The sequence below is a fragment of the Rhincodon typus genome, chromosome 6 (genome assembly GCF_021869965.1).
Source record: "Rhincodon typus isolate 14 chromosome 6, sRhiTyp1.1, whole genome shotgun sequence".
Taxonomy (NCBI): domain Eukaryota; kingdom Metazoa; phylum Chordata; class Chondrichthyes; order Orectolobiformes; family Rhincodontidae; genus Rhincodon; species Rhincodon typus.
The window spans coordinates 62,366,015-62,377,332 of NC_063337.1; the positions used below are offsets into that span (position 1 = coordinate 62,366,015).

Consider the following 11,318-nt stretch of genomic DNA (forward strand, 5'->3'; position numbering starts at 1 on the left):
TTTGTGACCAGAGACCAGGCAGGGACTGAGTGCATGGGCTGTATCCTGCAGCGGCAACAGACCAAGTCGAGTTGCAGACTGAATCCCGGAACGACAGCAGCAGAGTGAGCATCGGTCGGGCCGATGGCAGCAGGCGAATCCCAAGTCCCGGAGCAAAGGGGCGGACCAACTACAGCAAGGGAATCCTAAGTCCTGGAGCAATGGGTAGGCCGATGTCAGCATGTGAATCTCAAATCCCGGAGCGGCTTGAGGTGAAATGAATGCCAGTACAGCTTGACTTAACATTGTTCCTGATGAATGCCAGTGAGGAGCGAACTGGAGGATGGATCGATGTAGGACAGTTGCTGGACTTGGGCCTGGCGCCAAATACTGAGGTTCTGCCATTTGGAATCCTTTACTGGACTGCAATGTAAATCCTGTTCACCATATTATAACTACCTCATTTCTACTTTATTCTTAGACACTAAGTAATGCTATTGCTTTCCTTTTAATCCTCTTTTGTATAATAACACTTTTTTTTAAACTTTATAAGATTTGTACCTAGGTACTTGTACCTAAGATGGCGCTTTTAAAAGGCAGCCATTGTAAAAACTTTTCACTGTCCTCCTGTCCTTCTGTACTGGAGTACAAGTGACGATAAAGGATATTCATATTCATTCATATTCATGTTCAGATGGTAGGAAAGCCACAGGCAGTAATAAAATCAGTGCCTTTGATGCCGATTTCAGGATTTGAAGAACATTTCATGTGGGTTCTGATTGTTTGTGTAGGTCCCCTCCCTTAAAACCAATAGCGGAAACCAATACTTACTAACCATAGTGAATGTGTCTACCAGATTCCTGGATGCAATCCCATTACAGAATGTTAAGGCAAAAAGGGTTGTGATTACGCAGGGAGACTCAGTCAGACCAAAGGTCCAATTTTACTGCCAAATTATTTAAGGGGTTTAGGAGTCCATCACTTTGAATCAAGTGTGTACCATCCTGAATCCTTGGAGAATTGGAAAGGTGGCATCAGATCTCACAGTTGGATTATGTATCTGACATGAGAGAAGGATTAAACAGAGTAGGTGAATTAACTAGATAACAACTGAAGGTGGCACAGCATCTGATAAAGCAAAAAGCAGGTAGGAAATCTAAAATTCATACATTTGCCTGTCAGGATAAAGTATTGGTGCTTTACCAGTGGTAGGAGATCCCTTCAAAGTAAGGTTTAGTGGTCCTTATCAGATTAAGAAGTTGAGTCAGATGAATTATCTGGTAAAGCTGCCAGAAAGGAAAAAAATTATTGGGTATATCAGATGATTATACTGAAACCTTACTATGATAGGGACAGGGAACCCGAGAAACAGGTATTTGTTATTGCCTCTTAGAGTGAGGAATCAAATCCAGATGATTTGGATTTTGATGTGCCTCAAAATAATTGAAATAATGATGAAGTCCTTGGAGAATGGGATAGGGTACTGAATTGAACAGAGAACTGAATTGAAAGGCTTGTTGCAGCAACATGAGGACATATGTAGTAATAGAATGCAGAGGACTAATATTATAGTACATGAGGTTGAAATAGGAAATGTTGTTCTCATAAAACAATACCCCTCCAGGCTTGATCCTGTCAAAGTGGAAGCGATGCTCCAAGAGGACATCATTGAGCCAAGTCAAAGCAAGTGGAGTTCGCCGATCGTGTTGGTTCCCAAACCTTATGGTACTCAGTGATTCTGCGTGGATTATTGGAAGGTCAATGCCATTACTAAATGGGACTCATATCCAAATCCAAGGCTGGAGGACTGTGTGGAGAAACTTGGACAAGCCACTTACATCGCAAAGTTAAACTTACTTTGTGGATACTGGCAAGTACCTTTGTCAGAGAGAGCAAAAAATGTTTCTGTATTTGTAACCCCAAATGGGCTGTGTCAATTTAAAGTAATGCCTTTTGGAATGAAGACCACACCTTCTTGTCTTCTAGTTTTGCATGTTTGATAATTATGAAGGTGTCATCTACATAGTGGAACCAGAGTTTGGGTTGTGTAGTTGGGATCGCTGTCTGTTCTAACGTTGGCATTACTGCTTCTGCAATCAGTCCTGATATCGGGAATCCCATTGGTGTTCCGTTGATTTGTTTGAATATACGGTTATTGAAGGTGAAGTGGGTGAACCCAAGACTGGTAGAAACCCACCGACACATAAACAACATTCTCACCGGAATAAAATTCACAAAAGAAGAAGAGAACAATAACAGACTACCCTTCCTAGACATAATGGTGGAACGTAAGAACAACGGGAACTCCAGACAGAAAGACCACATATATGGACCAGATACTTAATTACACCAGCAAACACCCCAACACCTATAAACAGAGCTGCATCAGGACACCATTCAAATGAGCCACAAGACATTGCAGCATCCCAGAATTGTGCAAAACAGAACAGGAACACTTATACGGAGTTTTTAAAAAGGAATAGATACCCAAAAAGCACAATCTGCTGTTACCTCCACGACAGCCCACAACAAGAAGACACAACACGGCCAGACACACTAGACACCCTACCATATATCAGGGACATGCCAGAGATGACCACAAGACTACTCAGACCCCTAGGAATCAGGGTAGCACACAAACCAATAACCACCCTGCAACAACTACTAACAAACGTAAAGGACCCCAAACCCACAACAAATAAAACTACTGTAATATACAAAATACTATGTAAGGACTGTGAGAAACATTACACAGGCCAAACTGGAAGAAAACTGACAATAAGGATACACGAACACCAGCTAGCCACCAAGAGACACGAACAATTCTCACTGGTCTCAATACATACGGACAAAGAAGGACACGAGTTCGACTGGGACAACATATCCAAACAGGGACATGCCAGGGAATTCCTGCATGCCTGGCATTTCAACTGGAACTCCGTCAACAAACACATTGAACTGGACTCGACATACAAACCACTGAAAAACAGGACAGAAGTAATACCAACCACTCCAGCAAACCGAGGCATATAAATAACAATTGGGACAGAACACCAACGCTTCACCAAAGGCACATTGACGATGTTACCTTGTAGGGTGACGAAACGTCTGCAATCAAACACACCAGCACGGTGAGTAAGTCTGCCACCTCATCCACAACCTCAACTACAAATCTTCTCAAAAACTTTAAACTCAATATCCCCAGAGAAAATACTCCACCATTGAAAAAGAATTATTGAGTTTGGTACTGGCCTTACAACATTTTAATGTTAATGTTACAAACAATATTTTGGAGTTGGTTTTGTTTGCAGACCACAACCCTCTCACCTTTTTGGAAAGATTTAAGGATAAGAATATGAGATTATTTTGTTGGAGTCTTAGTTACAGGCTTTTAAGTTTTGGATTGTACTTGTTGCGGGTTGTAAAAATATTATTGCAGATATGTCATTGCGGGTTGAAAAGAAAATGTGTAAATAAGATACAACTCGTATGGTCTAATGTTATATATGTATGCAGAACTAGTGTGAAATGTGTAACTTCAGATTACTGACCTATGTATCTCGTGACAATGGAGTTCAGATTTTTAAAAAAAATGAAGCAGTCTTTTCATAATGATGGTTCACTTCTTTTCCTTAAGTGTTATGAAGTTGTATAGAGTAATCATGAATTGGAACGTAGGAAGCTAGAATTAGTTTGTACAAAAATGATAAGGGAGAAGAGTGTGTGGTTCCTTTAAGAGGCAAAGTGCTTTCCTAAGCTTAGATATATATACAGGAAATGCGTCTGTATGCAGCTGAAGATGTACAGACAGTTCTGAAATTGAAACATCTATCAATTGGCTGTGTGATTGGAAACCTTAAACTTGTTTTGATGTTTGGCAACTTGCTGGAATCAACCAATTAATTTAAACCAAGCACTTAGCGATTGAAAGCCAATTGAATTTAAATCTGATGGTTTTGACAACCTGGGACAAATGCTATTGTAAGAACATCCAAGGTATATAAGGAGAGGGTTTTTGAATATCAGCTCTCACAAGGAATTGCTACGCGCTCCAAGAAAGCACCATCCATCAATAAAAGGTACCATGGCACTCTAGCTAAGAGTCCTCACAGAAGACTTCACAGAGAAAACATCCCTGACAGCCAGATCAATGGAGGAATAGCGTTTATGACTTGAGAACAACAGAATAAAGGCATGTAGACTTTGAGAGACTAAGTTTTAATTTATTTTCTTATTATTTGTGTTTATATAAATGGGACTGTGTTTATTGGAACAGCATACCAGTAGAATTTAGTTCAGTTAGGGAATAGTTAGTAGTTAAGGAGAAATTGTTCAGTATGTTAATAATTCTGTTAATTTTTTCACTGTTAGAGTGAAATAAATAAATTGTTACTTGTTACTTATAAAGTGAATATCAGGAATTTTCTTTGATTTAACCTTCCCTTTTCTATAACAGTTTAACAGATTAGACGAGCTTCTCTGGGTGTTTTCAGTTTAAATATTAGAAGGGGACCTGTACTCCTTCCGTAACAGTCTGGGGGCTTGATCTTAATTGTCTGACGGGTTCGACCTCTCCCTACTAACATTATCATTTCCTCAGTTACTAGAATAATGAACTCTAACCTGAGACTTGATTCCTGACTTCCTCCTTGACTGCACTGACTGTCACTAGACAAACCCCTTGACCTTGAATCCCCAAGATCCCAAGACTGACCAAGGCCAGCCCCCACACTGGCTCGAGAGAATAGTCCTGACTAAGTATGGCTCTGCTCCTGTACTAGGGGATGTCTCCACTGCTTCCCAACTATGATATCTGTGATCTGTTCCAGAATTGTCTAAGGCCCAATTGTTGGACTCTGAGGCCACTGATCTCGAGATCTAGGCATCTAATTTTCATCAGCCAGTCATCCACCTCAACTGAAATTGGATGAGCCCCTTGGCTGCGTGGCAGCACCCCAAACTGACTTTTATCCACACAAATCCCACTAAAGATTTAAGACCCTTCGACTTTCAGACATGGCCATTTGTGTTTGCCAGGTAAGGTCCTGGCCAATGTTGTAAGTGTGACATTGATGTAATCAGGAGCTGTGCAGTGATACATCTACCCCTTGATTGTTCAGCACTCCAATGCATGACAAGCTGCCTGCATCTCCCTCTGCATTAAACAGTATTGCAAACCACAGAAGCTGGCAGCATGCAAGTTATGGCTGAAGAGCCTATCCACTTAGAAAGAAAACACAAGCCACAGAGGTTGGATGCATGTAATTAGACCTATAGAGCCAATATGCTGAAAAACAATGTAAGCCAGAGTGGCTGGAAACTGAAAGGCATTTGAGGCATCACATGTAGATGCTTGCTATCCCAGCAATCTAGCAGAATTATGTAGGTCATAACTTGTTGTGAGGTCCAAAGTAAAGTCCTAAAGAACTGATGTGGTGTGTGAGTTGCTCTGAAAGCAGCTATGATTAAGTGATGGTTTGCTGATACCCAGTGGCACAAACAGAGGATTGAAGGGAATAGTGTCCATGGAATATTCAGGGATATGGTGATGGTCGTGCTGGATAAAGGCCCAGAGAAGCAAGTGGCTCTGATTTCCATGTCAGTAACTGACACCATATAGCTTTTCTTGGGGAGGGAAGTGAGAATGTGGAGCTGCAAAAAAAGGGTGAAATTAGTTAATAATGAGATGTAAATACATCAGATCATCATCACTCCTTAGCAAGATTTTGAATTTGCTGCTTAAACTTTAAAGAACAAAGAAAATTACAGTACAGGAACAGACCTTTCAGTCCTCCAAGCCTGCACTGAGGTGCTGTCTGTCACAACTAAACCCCCTTCCCTGTCCAGGGACCGTATCCCTCTATTCCCATCCTACTCATGTATTTGTCAAGACTCCCTCTAAAAGTCGCTATCGTATCTGCTTCCACTACCGCCCCTGGCAGCGAGTTCCAGGCACCCACCATCCTCTATGTAAAAAAACCTGTCTCGTACATCACCGTTAAACCTTGCCCCTCGCACCTTAAACCTATGGCCCCCAATTACTGGCTCTTCCACCCTGGGAAAAAGCTTCTGACTGTCCACTCAGTCCATGCCCTTCATAATCTTGTTGACCTCTTATCAGGTCATCCCTCAGTCTCTGTCACTCCAGTGAGAACAACCCAAGTTTCTCCAACCTCTCCTCATAGCTAATGCCTTCCATGCCAGGCAACATCCTGGTAAATCTTTTCTGTACCCTCTCCAAAGCCACTACATCCTTCTGGTAGTGTGGCGACCAGAATTGAACACAATATTCCAAATGCGGCCTAACTAAGGTTCTGTAAAGCTGCAACATTACCTGCCAATTTTTAAACTTAATGTCCCGGCTGATGAAGGCAAGCATGCCGTATGCCTTGTTGACTACCTTCTCCACCTGTGTTGCCACTTTCAGTGACCTGTGTCCCTGTACACCCAGATCCCTTTGCCTATCAGTACTCCTAAGGATTCTGCCATTTACTGTATACTTCCATCTGGATTAGAGATTCCAATGTATTTAATACCTCACATTTTTCCAGATTAAACTCCATCTGCCATCTCTCTGCCCAAGTCACCAACTGATCTATATCCTGCTATATCCTCTGATGGTCCGCATTGCTATCCACAATTCCACCAACCTTTGTGTCATCCGCAAACTTACTAATCAGACCAGTTATTTTTCCTCCAAGTCATTTATATATATTATGAATAGCAAACGTCCCAACACTGATCCCTGAGGAATGCCACTAGTCACAGCCCTCCATTCAGAAATGCAACCTTCCACTGCTATCCTCTGTCTTCTATGACCGAGCTAGAAAATAAGAAATTTTTCTCAATGTCAAAAATCTGATCTTTTAAAATTTCTTGCCATATTTTCCCCAATTTTCTTGCCACTTCCCATGCTGGCTTGAGGCAGTTGAAAATTCTAGCTATTGTCCTGGTTGAATGCTTCCTCTTGTCTCTTCCTCGGAATGTAATGGTGTTTATTTTCTTGCCCATAAGCCCAATGTCACAACTGCTCTATAAATGGAAATAGTCAGATATGAATAGCTCGTGCATTTACATGAATTTCATTGTTACTTATTTTTGTGATGATATTAAGTCAACTATTTCAAATTATTCAACAAATATGTAGAAGAGTGGCAGAGGAATTCTGGACTAATACGTTATACATTCGCCAATTAATGTTGCATGATGTTTCTTTCAACTCACATGTTTCATAGGTTTTGGCTTTTAAAAAAGTTTCTGATGCAATTTTGACATTGCTATGCGTCTTTTTATTCCTTACTGTTTTGATATCTGAATTTCCACGTCCAGCACTACAGCAGTTTTGAAACTGTAACAGTGCAAGAACTCTGTCACGCCCTTTATTTAACTGGAATGTGATGAAGCTTTTCTAATTGGCTTGAATTATAATCCCATTTGTTTCTGGTCACACAAAGCAGAGCTTTGTTTACTTAAATTCACAGAGCTGTGCTCATTAGCATCAAAATAATGTTTAAAATTTAAATAACAGTAAAAAGCTAGCAAGATATTCAGCTCACCACCAGCATTCAAGAGTTAATAAATAAATTTGAGAACTCATTGGAGTGTAATTAGTACATAAGTGAAGAGAATGGAACTGTTGATTTGAGGTGAACTTAATTTTTTTTCAGGTTGAATTCATAGCAATTGCGCTCTTTTTGGTATCATATTAATGGGCATGCACAGTATAAATAGCTTCCTTGTATATGAATTCGTAGAATTATAGAAGAATACAGTACAGATGAGGCCCTTTGCCCCATCAAGCTTGTATTGCCAAAAATATACTACTCCCGATGCTACTCCACTTTTCCACACTAGGCCTATAACCTTGCTCATCCAAAGTACTTTTTAAAGTTTTTGAAGTTTCCTACCTCAGCTACCCTCCCAGGCAGTGCATTCCAAACTCCCATCACCCTCTGGATGAAAAGATTTTTCCTCAAATCCCTCTAAACCTCCTGCCTTTCACTTTAAAGTTATGCCCACTTGTTGACTCTTCAACTAAGGGGGACAGTTGATTTCTATTCACCCTGTCTATGTTCCTCATAATCTTACACACCTCTACTATGTCCCTTCTCAACCTTCTCTGTTCCAAAGAAAACAACCCAACTTTATCCAACCGCTCTTCATCGTTGAAATGCTCCATCCCAGGCAGTAATGAATCTGCTTTGCGTCCCCTTCAGTGCAATCATCTCCTTCCATCATGAAGCATTAGCTGTTTAGGACACATAATATTTAACTATCTATGTATTGTTGATTGTAAAACAATTAAAATGTAATTTGTATAATTTATTTAGTAGTTTTTTTCAGGATCTATACAGTGGTTTGGTTGGCCCTCTGGTAACCTGCCGTAAAGGAGTACTCACAAAGAATGGCATGAGGAAAGATGTTGATCGGGAATTTGCTTTATTGTTCATGGTATATGATGAAAATGAATCCTGGTACTTGGATAACAATATCATCACTTACCTCCATGTGGACCCAACTAAATTGAAGAAAACAGATGAATTTGTGGACAGCAATAAAATACATGGTATGGACATATACAGATTATAAATTCCCAAAAAGTGGAGCCAAAGATCATTTTCCAAAATTAACTTACTAGATTTTAATATTATTTTTATTTCAGCAATCAATGGGAAGATCTATGGAAATCTTCATGGACTGACAATGGTTAAAGGAGAGAAGGTTGATTGGTATTTGTTGGGTATGGGAAATGAAGTAGACATGCACACTGTTCATTTCCATGCCCAGAGTTTTACCTATAGGGTAAGCATTTTTTTTAGTAATGTATTTTTGGAATTTTATAAGAGCTTGTTTATTCCAACTGTTTCAACCACTTGTTATATAAACCAATCTAGCTTACAGTTTTGGAGTTTATGCATTTGATAATATTAACTAAAAATTCAAAGTTATTTACTGAGCAGCTATAATTTGGTATATTTTTAGCTGGAAGTAAAACCATTTAGTTTACTGAAATCCAGAGGGTTGTTTGGCTTAGTTGGCTGAATGGCTGGTTTGCAGTGCAGAGTAACACCAACAGTATGGGTTTGATTCCCACATTGGCTGAGGTTACTATGAAGGACTCTCCTTCACAACCTGTCCTCTTGCCTTAGCAAGAGGTGACCATCAGGTTAAACCACCACTGGTTTAATGACAGAACAGCCCTCTGGTCCAGTAGCACCATGTCAATTTTACTTTTTACTTTATTTAAGATGCAAATTCTCTTGGACCCTTTTAATTTAATCAAATATTTTGCCAATGGCTTAGTAGAAATGTATCTTTTTTCTTATTTGAGACTCTGTGACAGGAATCATTTTTATTGTCACATCACTACCACACCACTCTGCCCCCTATTCCATTCACAGTGTGGCCTGTTTATTTTTGAAAGAGGATTTTACATTTTGTCATCGGTTTCCACAAATTAGTTTTATTTGTTGTGTAGTGTTGCACCAGCAAGTACAAAAGAAGAAATTCCCAACCTTGTACTTGATTTTGAGCTAACTTTGGGTTAGTTTGCATAGTTTCATAATTTCAATCCAGAACCTTTCCGTGTAGTTGTCTTAGAATCAGTGTATTTGTCTTAGAATCAGTGTATTTGTCTTAGAATCAGTGTATTTGTCTTAGTAAATCCTTAAATTGGCTAAATGTTTAACTTAATTTAGATGAAAGGAAAATATTTGAATATTATCGTACATTAATTGTGCAATCATCACGTAAGTTCACAAAGTTTGACAATTGTGGGAGGTGTGAGGAAAGACTATGACAGTATTAACTAAAAGGGAGAACAACAGCCTGATTATGGAGATAACAGCAATTTCACCAACTTGAATTAGAGAGAGGTGTTGAAGAAGTACCAGCATATAAATGATTCAAAGAAATGAGTGCTGGAGTTGAGTCAGAGAAATTTAAGGCACAGAAGGAGACAGTTCTGCAAATCAAATTCATGCCATCTCCTGTGGAGTAATTCAGATTCCATGTGAAGTCTGAAGAGGAAGAAGAATGTCAATGTGAGCTAGAAGGGTTGTAGGAGAAAAAATTTATTTGTAAATTGAAGTGATGAAAATCTTGGCAGTGGATGTCCAACTTTTCAAGTACCACCTCTGGACAGAATAAATAGGGTGAAAATGTTCCTATTATGAAAGGATCAAGAGCGAACAGCTTATTGATTAATGAAAGTAAAAGCGATATGAGATAAATCTTCCATGCAGTGAGTGACTTGTGTCTATAACTCCTTGGCTAAGAGAGCAGGATGGGGCAGTTTCAATCAAGGCACAGAAGGGGATTTGACAATTATCTGAAATAAGAACCATTGCTGAGTTATGGGAAGAAGGCACTAAGTCAGCTGATCAGTTGAAGAGTTGGTGCAAACACAATGTGTGGAATGGCCTTGTGCGTTGCAGCAATTGTGTTAATGTATAGTGGTTGAGATACCACTTGTATAACTAATAATCTACTGGACCTTTTGAAAACCTAAGTTTCAATTTCAGATTCATGATCATGAGATACAATTGCACCTAAAATGAATGAAATGCATTTGACTTAAAATAAATTTCAAAGTTTCTGAGGAAATGGAATCACTGAGAGATACGTTACTGATGTTTTACATTCACTTTTTGGAGATTTTTCTTCTAGATTTTCATGCACTTTAATTGTTTTCTTCTTTCAATGCAAGTGAAAAAGTGTTGTTTATCCAAACATTAAAATGGCCAGTGCTGTGTAACTACATGCCCAGCCTATTTTTGTCCCCTTTTGGGCATCAGAGTCTGTTGTTTTGAAGTAATTGATCAACATTTGCTAATTTACTTGTTGTTTGTAACTGCAGAATATAACACATTTATTAAAAGACCATTTAAGACAGTTAGTAAGGAATGGTTCCACATGGATGAAAAAACTTTTTTTAAGTGTTTAACCAGTAATGCCTCCCTTGATATGCACCGATACTTCCTTATATGTGAAGTGTTACTCGAGCTCAATGTATTCAATATAACTTCTGTTATGGAGAGGAGTTGGAACCCCTCTGATAATTAAACTGAAACACAAGTCCCCAATGTGTTATGGTGGGAGTAGAAGTGCCCTTCTAATAATTAAACGCAAAACACCCAGAGAAAGTAGGAACTGCAGATCCTGGAGAATCCGAGACAACAAGGTGCAGAGCTGGATGAACACAGCAGGCCAAGCAGCATCATAGGAGCAGAAAGGCTGACGTTTCGGGCCTAGACCCTTCATCAGAAATGGGGGAGGGGAAGGGGGTTCTGAAATAAATAGGGAGAGGGGGGAGGCGGATAGAAGATGGATAGAGGAGA

The 11,318-nt window shown here is 39.6% G+C and overlaps 1 protein-coding gene across 2 annotated transcripts in view; it reads left to right on the forward strand.

Annotated features, from left to right (window-relative positions):
- LOC109917838 (ferroxidase HEPHL1-like) overlaps positions 1 to 11,318 on the forward strand; it is a 266,721-nt gene that overhangs the window by 102,905 nt on the left and 152,498 nt on the right. For both annotated transcript variants that reach the window (XM_048598134.1, XM_048598135.1), the window contains exons 16-17: positions 8,323 to 8,545; positions 8,642 to 8,781. In XM_048598134.1, coding sequence (XP_048454091.1) covers positions 8,323 to 8,545; positions 8,642 to 8,781 — 363 coding nt within the window. The remainder of the gene's footprint in view (positions 1 to 8,322; positions 8,546 to 8,641; positions 8,782 to 11,318) is intronic.